The sequence below is a fragment of the Diorhabda carinulata genome, chromosome 8 (assembly GCF_026250575.1).
Source record: "Diorhabda carinulata isolate Delta chromosome 8, icDioCari1.1, whole genome shotgun sequence".
NCBI classification, from domain to species: domain Eukaryota; kingdom Metazoa; phylum Arthropoda; class Insecta; order Coleoptera; family Chrysomelidae; genus Diorhabda; species Diorhabda carinulata.
In genome coordinates, this window is record NC_079467.1 from 17464675 (window position 1) to 17478192 (window position 13518).

General features: G+C 36.1%; 1 protein-coding gene across 2 annotated transcripts in view; it reads left to right on the plus strand.

Annotated features, from left to right (window-relative positions):
• LOC130897324 (dynein axonemal heavy chain 12) overlaps positions 1-13518 on the plus strand; it is a 73310-nt gene that overhangs the window by 1844 nt on the left and 57948 nt on the right. Inside the window, exons 3-8 of one of the 2 annotated variants that reach the window (XM_057806109.1) lie at positions 1525-2590; positions 5098-5407; positions 5930-6244; positions 7138-7391; positions 9359-9756; positions 11598-12195. In XM_057806109.1, the coding sequence (XP_057662092.1) occupies positions 1525-2590; positions 5098-5407; positions 5930-6244; positions 7138-7391; positions 9359-9756; positions 11598-12195 (2941 nt within the window). The remainder of the gene's footprint in view (positions 1-1524; positions 2591-5097; positions 5408-5929; positions 6245-7137; positions 7392-9358; positions 9757-11597; positions 12196-13518) is intronic. The other variant, XM_057806110.1, reaches the window with a different exon arrangement.

The window sequence follows — 13518 nt, forward strand, 5'->3', positions numbered from 1 at the left end:
TGGATATCGCAGGCGGAAGAAAATCCATAATATCACTGAGTAGTACAAATAAAATCTTTCTCCGACCGTATCGCGTCGATCACTCGATTCAACTGACCAATCTCTGCCTTGATGCAAACGGCCCTCAACACAATCTAAAACTGGAGTGATTAAGAACAACTCTCGATCAAATCCAGTCACTGGTCTCATTTACAAGGAGAAGGAAGACGAATATAAGCGCACCTATCCATTATGGAACTGAATTAATGATTTCAAATGAAGCAAAATACTATCAATGAGTCATCCTGGATAAAACACTTACTTGGAACAAGTACGTCGACGAGGTAATTGCAAAAGTACCTGCGGCTATATGGATTTGTCACAAACTTGGTGGCAAAACATGGGGAGCCTAAAATGGTAATATGGATATACTAGACAGTCATCAAGCCCACGATTCCATACGTTTGGTGGTCAAAAACTGCACAAAGAGCAGCTCAGAGAAAAACAAGATTCAAAGACTAAGCTGTCTAGGTATTGAAGGGGCAATCGCAACCTGCCCTACTATAGCGCTAATGAACCTGCCTCATAGTGAAGAAAGAGGCATTTAGCGACGCCCAGAGGCTAATTCAGGCAGTAAAAGTAAAGCTAGAAAATCTGATAGTCGTTTAAGGATTCTAGAGCTAATAAAGCTAGAATGCCGTGACAAACCAATGGACCAAATGTATAGCGAAGTGGTAATTAACAACCTCCAATCATGGGTTAACAAAAATCTTCCGAAACCTTGAAAGGTATCTTTCTGGTACATAGACAGTTCGAAGCTTGTATAAGGAGTTGGACTGGGAATTTTTAGACCAAAATGCAAGCTCTCCGTACCTCTAGGAACATCATGTGCTCAGGAGTGTTTGGATAGAAACGTCTCTAACACGCACGTAATTATACATTCTTCCAGATAATCAAGTTCATGAATCATGAAAATCCCGAAAGCTAAGCACATCCAAACTAGTGTGGAAGTGTGAAAAAGCCATAAAGCAATAGCTAACAAAAACAAAGTAACCCTAAAGCGGCTTCCAGATCACCAGGGTATACCAGGAAAAAAGGAAGAAGACAGCCTTGCCAAAAGGGGATACACTTTAGACCAGAGCCCTACTGTGGCCTCACGAGATGCCATATCAATAACAAACTGAAGAAATGGCTAAAGAATCAGATGAAGATAATCCAGAAGACTTATAATCATATCAGCTGAGAAGTTTGAAGAGCTTTTTAAGATGATGGGCATGGCAGAGGACGGCAAATGCAGATTCTGCGAGCAAGCCATGGAAACAGCAAAGATTTAAGTACCTTGAAGGATGCAGAACAATTCGATGTAGAGTCTTTTATAAAATACCTTCTAGGTATAGGTGCAGAGTGATGCAAATCTAAAACGACTCTCCAAAACAATCTACAATCTAGTTTCTATCTCATTCGCTTGTCTAGGCACGTACGAATCGATAGATTTAATGTGATGTATGATTAATATCCGTATCGTAGTAATTGTTAATTTTCCAGGTGAACTTGAAATCGAAGCCGATCGATCCTGATATAAAAAGATTTGCTCTAGAACCTTACAAATATTTTGGAAAAACACCGAATTATTCGATTTTCCTTTGGACGAGAAAACAATTTCGAACAAAATACTTGCTGCAACATCCGCTAGTGAAAAAGATTTTCATCGTCTGTTCAAATCTACCTGAAATCTTGTTCAATCTCGGTAATTTTAGGGTGAAACCGCATACTTTAGAAGAGCTGGACGATATATTTAATCATTTAGTTGGAGATTCTGAGAACCTTTTATTAAAATTTTACGATAAAGTTTGTCAAATAGTCGAATCGGATAATAGTAAATTGGATCAAGATAATTACAAACATCTTCTTAAAGTTTGTACAGGACTCGTTTCGGTTTATATGAGTTTACTTATCCAAAATACAATAAAACATATCATAGAAGTAACTAAAGACGAAAATTTGATACCGTATCTACAGTTATCTTTGAAATATAGCAAAAATTTGTACATGCATCCCAATCAACAGGACATCATTTTACTATATAGTCTTTTTATTTCGAAATTAGTCGATTTGGGTACCAATTTTCCCGTTCTTGAGGTACTGAAAATAAAAAATTATCCGGATAAATTGACACATTTGAATATTACCGACGAATTTTACGAAGAATCCTTAAATCAGTTGGGGGATAATATAATTGCTATGTTTATACCTATAGACGAATATCTTCGTAATATAGTCGAAGATTTTAAGGAAATGTTTTTGGATTTTAATATGGAAGAAGAAAATGAGAAAGTTTTCGAAACCGGATGTTTGCAGATACGCCATTTCAGAAATTATATATCCAAGGCTAGTTCGATGTTGGGGAGTGAATATTTCGGTATAGGTCAATTGGTATTATCGGAATACGTGGCATCTATGAAAGAATCATTATCGATTATCATCGAAGATATTTTTAATAAAATATGCGAGATACATATAAATGAAAACGAAAATATTTGTCTGGCTTTCGAAAATATCAGACAAGATGCGTTACGCAAATTACATAACAGCGAAGAACTCATTGCTCAAGGTATGTATATAGAATAAAAAAAAGAGAGATTCGTTGGGTACATTTTAGGTGGGAGCAGGAAATTTTTTATGGAGAGGAAGGTTCATTGGAATTGGCCCTGATAGAATTGCTTCTCTGCAGAGCGGGGGTTGTGGTGATAGGTTTGCTTCAGACTGACCAGACGGGGTTTGAAAAAGAAGGAAAGTAAGCTCCAGTCTAAAAAAGGGTTCCTTCCCCACTTCGGGATATTTTTTGTTATTTCTTATCTTTTTTGGTTTGTTTCTCAGAGAGATCTCCATGTGTTGTTGCTAGCAGCTAAAATAGCATATAGGGGAGTATCCCTGCGAGGAGCCAGGGTATGAGAAGAGTTTCTTTGGTAGCGGAGATGTTTGATTAGATAGTACGAATCACTTGGTGGGCTTGAAGGTCATTTGGACGGCTTGACATAAACAGTGTTACTGGGTAGTACCTAAGAATGAAATGCTCGTAGGTCAGGAGTTTTTTGAGGAGTGTGACCGATGAGAACGCCAGCACTGTAGAAAAACTCAATTTGGAAGACCGACGCGGTACTGTACGCGATATGGCAGAACAACTCGATTACCGCACAATTTTAGCCAGATGAGTGCCAAGACTTTTGAATTCTGAGCAGAAATTCTACACTACTATATTCCGGAGAGTTAACGCGTGACTCTGGGGTGGAGGAAGACAGACGAAGGCGCACCATTTAAAGCGAGGAAGGTGTTGTGTACCGTGTTTAGGTACTTGAGACGAATTGTGAACGTGCAATATTATTGATAAACCTGTCTACAGAGCAAAACGACGAAATATTCCAATCGATATTGCTGTAAGACAACGCCAGACCACGCACAGCACGGTTTGCGATGAAAACGAACGAATTGGGTTGGGAAACACTGGAAAGCCCTCCTAACAGTCTCGATTGATCGCCATGCGACTATTATTTATTTAGTCCATTGAAAGAGGCAGATTTCTTCGTGTGCGAATGGTTACATGACATGTCGTGTGATTTTTACGAAAAAGTCATCACCAGCGACAGTTGGAGGAGTGTTAGGGAGACTATTTAGAAAAAATGTCAAAAATTTCAGTTTTGTAATTTAATAATTTAAATTTATTTTGTAAAATTCCAGTTTATATTTCAGCCACCCTTGTAGTATATCATAATTTGGTCAATTTTAATGAAAAACAAGGTATAAAATTTAAAAAGGAACAAGTTGAAAATCAGTGAGTGATGGCCATTGTGAAATTAATTAGGTATACTCAATGCCTAAGTGTTTTTTTTTTGCTTTTATTGTCAAATTTTCCACACTTTTGACAGAAGTCGCCCTAAAATGTACGGTCTTCGTGTAACAACATGTTACAGTGTATGTATTTAATCCATTTTATCGTCCTTTTAGTCTGTATATAGTCTTCCCACACCCGACGTACAAACTTTCATCAAAATCCTCAATTTCCAAAATCCAAAATTGCATTTTTCTTCTTTTTATTATCTTAAAACCTTTTTATTTTTCTTTGCAGTCTTTTATTTATTTATCTCGCGGGCCTTTCTCTTCTTTTCTTTGGGATTTTCCAGATATTCTGGTAAAAGTTGAAATAGTCGCTACTTGTTTAGCTCGTAGCAGCACATTTTTTCTGGAACAGATGGACAATATTTTGTTATTAATAATTTTAAGCGCTGATGGTTGCGCGTAATCATTTGGTATGTAATATCTGTTGGTTTTTGAATGCCGAAGAGGTTTTTCCATCAATTTTATACAGTAGTTGTCTTTCCTCAGCTTACACTCACGCATCTCACAAAATTGGTATCTGGTACTACGGTGTCCAACATTTTCAACGGTTTAAAAGCTTCTGTTTAAAGGCTGAATATGATATGTGGTACAGCTGGTAAGCATAATATGATGATGCAATTAGATTTTGCAAACTACAACATTTCGACTGAATTTACATGAGAAGCATGCCCGTCGAGCACTGATCGGACTTCTCCTTGAGGTTTTCTAGGTACACGCATCCTCGAAGAAAAGTAGTGGCGGTGATGAAGGCAAATTTTTATGCCATACTTCAATTTAATATCGAACAAATCATAAGCTAATAATAAATCAAAAATTGGTCTAATAATATTATTCAAAAATTACGTTGTCATAAAATGAGCAGAAGTCTTTGGATATAGTTAGTTCTTCTTCTTCTTAATTGATGAGCTTCTCTTTATATTTGTCTTGGTAATCTTTGGAGATTAAATTGTTCTTCATTGTTGTTTGCATTATATTGATTTTTATTGTTTGACCTTTTAGATTAGAGCTTCTTAATTGCTGAGTTTTTCTTTATATTCGTCTTGGTAATCTATCTCATTGAATCAGACATGTGTTTCAAAAGAGTTAACACTAGAAAAGTGAACGAAACCACCTGCTGTGGTTGCTTTCCCACTTGATTTTGTTCTTGTATTCTTAATCAAATGGTATTAATATTTCTGTTTTAAAAAACTAATTCTTTGTAAGTTATATATTTAACCATTGCAGGACAATATATGGTTTGGGTGAAAACCGAATTATTGCTGGAATTAAGAGAGAGAATACAGAAAATGCTGTACGATCTGACACAGCTGATGGAATTTGGAACTATTAATAAAGACCATATGGATTTAAATACCACAACGGTCCTATGGCTTAAAAATATTGAAACGATCCTCGAACAATATTCATTTATGTATGAACAGTTAAAATTCGAAGCCGAAGAACGATTACAGAAAACAATAGCTTATGTCAACGCCGAGACTATCATATTACTGCCTTTGTTAAAAATTTTGGATGATATGGATGATTATAATAGGTAAGAGCTTACCATGAATGATACAAAAATAATAATTAGCTTCTGAAACATTCGATATAAGAATTTCTACAAGGACAGGTTTTTTCTTATTATTAATTTAGAAATTTGATTCTTCATATATTTACAATACAAAACTTGGCAAATACGAAGCTTGTAAATATTGTATTGATATAAAAACATAAGTAATCATTTTCCAAAAATAGAGTTCTCAGTATTTTATACCTTACTTCAATGAAAATAACATAGAGTCAATAAATTTAAATACCTTGGATTTATGTTGAATGAAAAATGGGATTGCGACGAGGAAGTTGTAACTCGGATAGCAATTGCAAAAACATTGATTCTACGATGAATATGAATTGCTTGGAAGCTCTGAATTTATTGAGAAAACGTATAAGAGTACGCATCTGTGTGACGATATTCACAAACCATCCAAATAGAAGTAGATTCAATCGTATAGTTCTTTCCAATAGATTTCGCTACTTGAAAAATAATTTCATATCAAAATATTAATATTTTTAGATGCAGAGATTATGTATTCAAAATCAAATGTCATTTGGTTAAGATCAAAGAGCTTCGTTCGAAGATTATATGGATAAACAAAGAGCAACGAGTGCTTGGATTCAATGTGGCGCCGTTTAAGCAAATAGAAGATGTTGAAAAATTCGTATATCCTTTTTTTCATTTGATTAAGATGTGCATGGATATACAACGGCACATAGATGTCTGTTTGTATGGTCCTTTTGAATTTTTAGATTTCTCGGTCACCGAAAATGTTATAGAAGATTACATGAAAGAGTTATTAAAAATACAGAAAGCGTATAGATTGAAATGTAGGTAAGTTTCGAATCTATTGATGTGACAACAGAGTGAATACAATTACAAGTTTGGGTATATTGAAAAACCATTTATATTTAGAAGAAGTTCATTAATAAAATTGTAGAAAATTAGAGGTAATAACATTGGAATTGAATATTACAACAATGTTTTAAATTAACGAGCGCAGAGTACTGTATTGAATTACTGATTTTATAGTAAATTAATGTCAAAAGTTAGGTTAGAGGGTTATTAAAACCACCGAGGTTTTCCTTGAAGACACCTTGCCTTGAACCTTGGATAAACTGTAAGTTCTGTTCATAAGTTTGAAGCTCGCTGTGAGTACTGGACACTTATTGACGACATGGTCTGCTGTTTTTTCTTCTTACACGCATCAGCGGAATCCCAGATCGTCCAACTTAAAAAGGCCTCTTAGATTCGGTTGCAAGGTTAGCCACTAGTCGAATTTGGCCTCCATTCAAGTGGTTAATTTAATTGGTAAGACAGTATGACTTTAGCTTGCCTTACGCTAGGTGTGATATTGTTTTACTACCGAGAGATGAAATAAAAATGGATTCTGAGCCCATTGGTGGTTTTTCTTATCTCAACCTGGCGACTCCAATCACATTTTGGTCACAAAACCAAGTCTAGCAAGGAATTAAATCTTTAGAAACCTTATAGACGTGAGTAAATTTACGAAATCGTCAAACAGTTGATGTCAAATGAAGGTTTGTCAGCCCATAGAGTTTATAATTATACTATGCACAACTAGGATTGTTTCCACATCCAGCCTCTTTACGGATTTAGTCCATAGTGACTATTGACTGTCTTCAAACGTGAAAAAACTGCGTAATAAAAATATTAAAAGCAATTGGTTAGAAAAAGTATGCTGTCACTATAGATAAGTATTTTAGGATTTCCTCGAATGACGATGAATTGCGGTTTTTCGGTTCAGTCGATGATCCCGATACGAACGCGTGGCCTTCTCCGTTGAGATTAACCGCGCAAGCGATACAAGCTATCAAAGATTTTAGACCGGCGATGACGATGATGCGGATCATGTGTAATGACGCTTTAATGAAAAGGCATTGGAAGGAAATGTCTGCTTTGGCTGGTTTCGACCTCACCCCTAACGCCGGTACTACCTTATTCAAATTGACTCAGATGGGTAAGCTTGTTATATACAAATGGGAACCGGAAAGTAATGTTTTTAACACTATTTAGAAGTACACAATGGCAAGTCACGATCTAATATTGACATGCGCAGACACGACATTACTTTCCGATCTAATATATCATAATTATTTTATATAAAGCCTGGTTTATGCGAGATTGTCAATTACTAAAGTACTTCTGAGCGTATACGAGTTTTTCTAATCGCTACAACATTTTCTTAGTAGGAAAAAAAAATGTCCAAAATGCCATCCCAAGATATTTTATTCGTTTTTGCTTACTGGTCAAATGTTTTTGATAATGAAGTCGATTATGAGGTCTGTCTGGAAAGCTAGGTGAATGAAATAGAACAAAAGATACAATTGAATTACCTTTATTGATCTTTGTACATAAAACACTTTTGACAATATTCATAATGCTTCTGAAAATTGTCAGAAAATGCCTTTTTCGGAATCGATCGCAGACGGGATATCAAATGTATTTGGAGATCGCAAAACGTGTCCCTCTTAGGACCTCCTACATGAGGGGAAACATAAAGAAGTCCACAGGGACCAGGTCAGGGGTGTACTACTTTGTTTCTCCTTCACATTAACGATTTAATCGACAAAATTACTAAACTTAATGTATAGTTTCTTCGACGATAGCATACTGAAGACGTCGTTCAAATCAACCGCCCCAATAAACTCAGCTAACACCCAAATCTGTAGACGGCAACAGATCACAACCATCATTAAATTTAATGCAGCAAAGACCCAGACTGCTGTTTTTAGTCAGAAGGCTTAGGATTTGGTTTTGTCTGGACATAAAATATCACCATCATCACAAATTCACGCGTTGGATGTTGAGATCGAAAGCAATATGTCTTGGCATGGCTCGTGGCCGAATTAGCCAAGGCAGCTTCACAAAATCTTGAAGCCCTTTTTGCGACCAAAGAGTTATATACTCCGCAACAGCTCCTACAAGGTTCATATCGGTCCGTCTTTGTAGTATTGCTCGCACATTCGGAGCTCGGCTCCCAAGCTTAACCTAAGGATGCTGAACTCAATACAGAAGGGAGCAATCCGATTTATAGGCCCAGAGCTGATCAGAAACTTGGACAGCTTAGAGCATAGATTAAACGTCGCCGACCTGACTCTGTTTTACCACGGCAGACACTTTTCCGAGCTGTCTAGCATATTCACAGCTAGAGCAATTTTTGGAAGACCTACGCGACATATAGACCTGGCTCATTAAGACCGAGTTCGTCTTAAGATTCCCAGAACGTCAATTTATCGGGACTGCTTGGATAAACTTTGGAGAAGTGCAAACTACCAAGGCAAGTCTTTCCCGAACACGACAACCTACAGAATCTCAATATCAATATCCACAGACATCTCCATACGGTTTGCTTTTAACATAAACAAAGAATTGGCGTATGTTGATTGCAAAGTAAACAGCTGGACCCGTTGCCCAGTCCTAAGAAACTGTAGTAGAAGCAGCCATTTTAAAACTGTGAGGGACGTTTACGGTTGGACCCACAAGAACGAATTCCTGATGGAACCTTTCCATCATAGGTATTATCATGTGTTATACTCTATGATGATGATTCGCAGGATGGGTCTCAATCACACATGGTAAAAAAATATTCAGCGGCTTCTATTTATTATAGGAAAAGATCTTTCTTTTTACTAAATATTCATGCACGATTTTGCAAACCGTGTCCTCGCTAATTTTCAATTCTTTCGTCATTAATCGAAGAGTCAGTTGCCATCTAGCTCAATCATGTCTGATTTCCTTTTTGTAGATGGTCGTGGGTCATTTCAAATGGTTAAACCACTCGAATACATATTTTCCCGTACACTCCATGTGTCTTCATTATATTTGGTATACTAATATTCACGTTATTAAAAATATATCGATTCAAATTGACTTTAGACAGATTATAAATATCATTATACTTTCGCTAATAAATTTTCATGGTAGGTTTGGAAGGGGATCTTGATAAATACGATGTAATCAGTTCGGGAGCAACGAAAGAACGTGAACTATATAGAAACCTTCAAAAGATACAAGCCGAATGGCAAGAAATCCTATTTAAAATAGGACAATTCAAAGAAACTAACATAAATATATTGACTGCTTTGGATGATATCCAAATTATTTTGGACGATCACATATTGAAAGCTTTAACTATGCGCGGTTCGATTTTCGTCAAGCCGTACGAAACTGAAGTTCGAACTTTTTACGATCGACTTGTTAGAATTAATAGTACTTTAGATGTATGGGGAAAAGTGCAAAGTCAATGGCTTTATTTGTTACCCATTTTTTCTTCGAAGGATATTGTGGCGCAAATGCCGGAAGAAGGAAATTTATTTAAAGAGGTTAGTTTTCACCTTTCATGAAAGTATTAAAAGTGCTCTTATCTTTAAGAATTCACATTTTGAACAATTAGGATCTTGATATTACAACATTTATTTAATCAGTCATGATTAGGCCTCTGCGCACGTTTTGCGTGCTTATGAACATTACGTGATCTCCACTCTCAGACCCCTCATACTGCAGAACAGCTGAGATCTTATTTTTTGAAAATATTTAAGTAGTTACAAGTAAATCTTGATATGTTGTCATTTACTAAATGTTTATTCTAATACGAGGGCTGCTACTTCAGCTTCGAGATATGGCAACACTGATGTACGTGACGTACACAGAACGTGTAGTCATACGAATGCTATTTGAGTTACAGATTATTTTTTATGACCCGCTTCGACTTCTATGTGACTAAGCACCATCTTGAGCCTGGTTTTACGGATTCAATCGTGCTTGGACTTTGCTGCTGGAGGATTTTTGTGACGGTCATCCAAAATTGGCTGTCTCGACATGTCTCCACCGTTCCTTTAGAGCAACGTAGAACAGTCAATTCCAGCACCAGGGAAATCAATCGCGAAAAACCACGAGAATGTGAGTTCACACACATTCGTTCAAACAATAACGTTTTTGAACAATCAAAACATCGAATTGATGGGTCATCCGCCTGCCTTGATTGGCACCCAATGATTTCTTAATATTCCCACAGATTAAAAATAAATTGTGATGTGAAGGTCTATACCTGAAGAAGTTGTCAATGCATTCAAATCACATGTGGAGGTACCTCAATGGGAATGGAAAAAATGCTTTGACAATTGGTTCGAACGTATACAAAAGTATGGGAATTGATCTTAATGGAAAATATTTTGAAAAATATAAAGACATATCCAATAATGAATATATATTTTTATTTTTCTATCTCAAAACTTAAGTAGCAACCCACTTATACGTTGTGGAAGAGTCAAATAGAATAAATTCGTTAATAAACAATGAGAGAGTGTTGAGAAAAATACTTAAACAATTTCAAATGTATTATTTTGAGTTCTCCGAAAATTCTAAATAGAATTAATGCTTAATTTTCTATACCTTTCTGCAACTGTTTCGGAAATATTAAGTATTTTCAGGTTTGATACAAAAATTGACCTAAAAAATAGAAAATTATTTTTTTTCACAAATTATTTCTTAATAATGTAAAAAAAGATTAATGTCGATGTAAAAAATCTAATACCAGACGTGAATGATCTAACCAGAACTTTACATTTAATATTTTTGGCAAATCCCTAAAAAAAAAGTCTGATGGCGTCAGATTAGAAGATCGTGCTGGCTTTTCTATTTATCCGGGTCTCTCTAACCACCGATTTAGAGGAATTTCGTTAAGATACTGCCGGACGTTGGTAATGAAGCGGTGTTTCATCTTGCTCGAACCATATTGTATTCGCAGGTTTGCTGGATCAGGATATAAGTTGGCACGACATTTTGAAGCAGTTTTAAGTATTTATCTCCATTCAAGTTGCCATCAATGAAATTGGGGCCTACGATATGATTACCAGCAGTTCCTTTCAAATATAGGCGTATGTTCTTTCATCCAGTGACGATTATCATTAGACAAAAGCGGAAATTTTGACGATTAACATGACCGTGAAGTGTAAATGTACTCTAATCACAAAACAAAACATGATTTAATCGGATCATTTATTCACAAAAATACGTTCTCTTATCGAAATCGTCGTTCGTGAGCACTTGGGTTGGTGTCATTTGATAGGAATGCAACGAGAGTAAATTTTAGACAACTGCTACCATAATAGGAATTGTGAACAAAACCACTATCGAGCAGAGTAATTTTTTGCTCAATTTCCAGGTAAACGATACTTATAAAAGATACATGGATGTGGTGACCAGAGATCCGAGAGTTTATGAAACAGCTGGAGCTCCTGGAGTATTAGAAACAATGCAACACTGCATCGAACTCCTCGACAAAATCAACGACGGTGTCACTAATTATCTCGAGAGAAAAAGATTGTTTTTCCCAAGATTCTTTTTCTTATCTAACGACGAGATGTTGGAAATACTTTCCGAAACTAAAGATCCTCTTAGAGTTCAACCGCATCTAAAGAAATGTTTCGAAGCCATTAATAGATTACAGTTTAACGAGAACTTGGAAATTTTGGCGATGTACAGTCAAGAAGAAGAGAAAGTCAATTTTAAAAGTATCGTTAATACTAAAGACGCTGGAGGTAGCGTTGAAAAATGGTTGGTTCTAGTAGAAGAACAGATGATTATATCGATGAGAGATCAAATTCTGAGAAGCTTCAAAAACTATTTCGTGTTAGCGAGAACCCAATGGGTACAAAAATGGCCAGGGCAAGTGGTATTATGTGTGTCTCAAATGCATTGGACGCATAAGGTACATTTGGCGTTAAATAGAGAAGAAGATATGAATGTTAAAACATTTTTAGGTAAGTTGGATGTATACTTTTAAATCATTAAATCAAAATTCATTCGTTTCTATTACCACATTCAAACATTACACTTGTATGTTCGTTTTATGTTTAACTGGATTTTAATCGTTAAGGGATTAACACTTGCTGGTTTGCCTAAAGTGTATCAAGATTGACAAGACAGAAAAACAATCGTAATCTCGTGATATCCAGGCGGGCTTATTCGTCGCCTGATCGTAAAAATTTAAGACTCTGCAATTTGTCTAATAAGCAATAAACGTTTGATGTGAATGGATGGATGACTTGTGGTGAATTTTAATCCGAGTCTTATTCTAGAGGGTTTTGTATGGGAATGGGAATTTCTTGAAACCATGGCTATATTCATACTGAATACACTGTTTATACCACCACTACACCCACACACACTATCTGACATGCGTTTCGCTAACCAAATTATCGTCTTCAGAGACTGAAGGTAAACTAAAATCTTCACATTCATTCCTTGATTACTAACTACTATAGAGTGAGCTGTAAGGAATTGGCCCTTTGTCCCTCATGATTGAGACAGGAGAGTGATAGGCAATACCCGATTTTCGGGTTGCTCCATATTTTACTTGAGCTATGTGCTCTTTAAACCAGACAAAAACGTATGTCTTAGTCTGTCCAATATACCTATCGTCACAATCACCACAGTCAATTTCATATATACCAATCTTTTCCAAATTTGGTATTTTATCCTTACGATAGAACATAACCGTTGGATGCATTTGAAAGCATTGAAATCGCTAGATGTAAGAGTAGCTTAAATAGGGTCAAAGGGCCAACTCCTTACAGCCCACTTTACAGTTTAGTAGTCAAGGAATGAATGTGAAGATTTCCGCCAAGGAGGTTTTCCCGCGGACATTAATTTTCGCTGGAGAATTTTCAGCGGTATGAAAATTTAGTATAAAACAAGTAAGTCAAGTCATTCGATTTTAGATCACCTTCAGTCTCCGAAGACGATAACTTGGTTATCGAAACGCGCGTCAGGTAGTGTAATCTTGAGTATTGTAGCCAATTTCATCAAAAGTTGTTTTGAAGGAAATAGTCGCCTGTTTCTTCCATTAAATCAACGTAAAACGGTCAATTCTGAATGGTAAACCAGTATATGTTCGCCAGAAGTGTTCAGGGAAACTAATCGCACCCACCACGACTATAAGAGTTTTCACACATCAAACAAAAACGTTTAGGAACCATCAAAAAATCGAATTAATGGATCATCCGCCGTACAATCCTTTTCTTCTTATTTCTGTAGATCAAAAATAAATTGCCAGGTTAACGTTTTTTTGACATCTGAAGAAG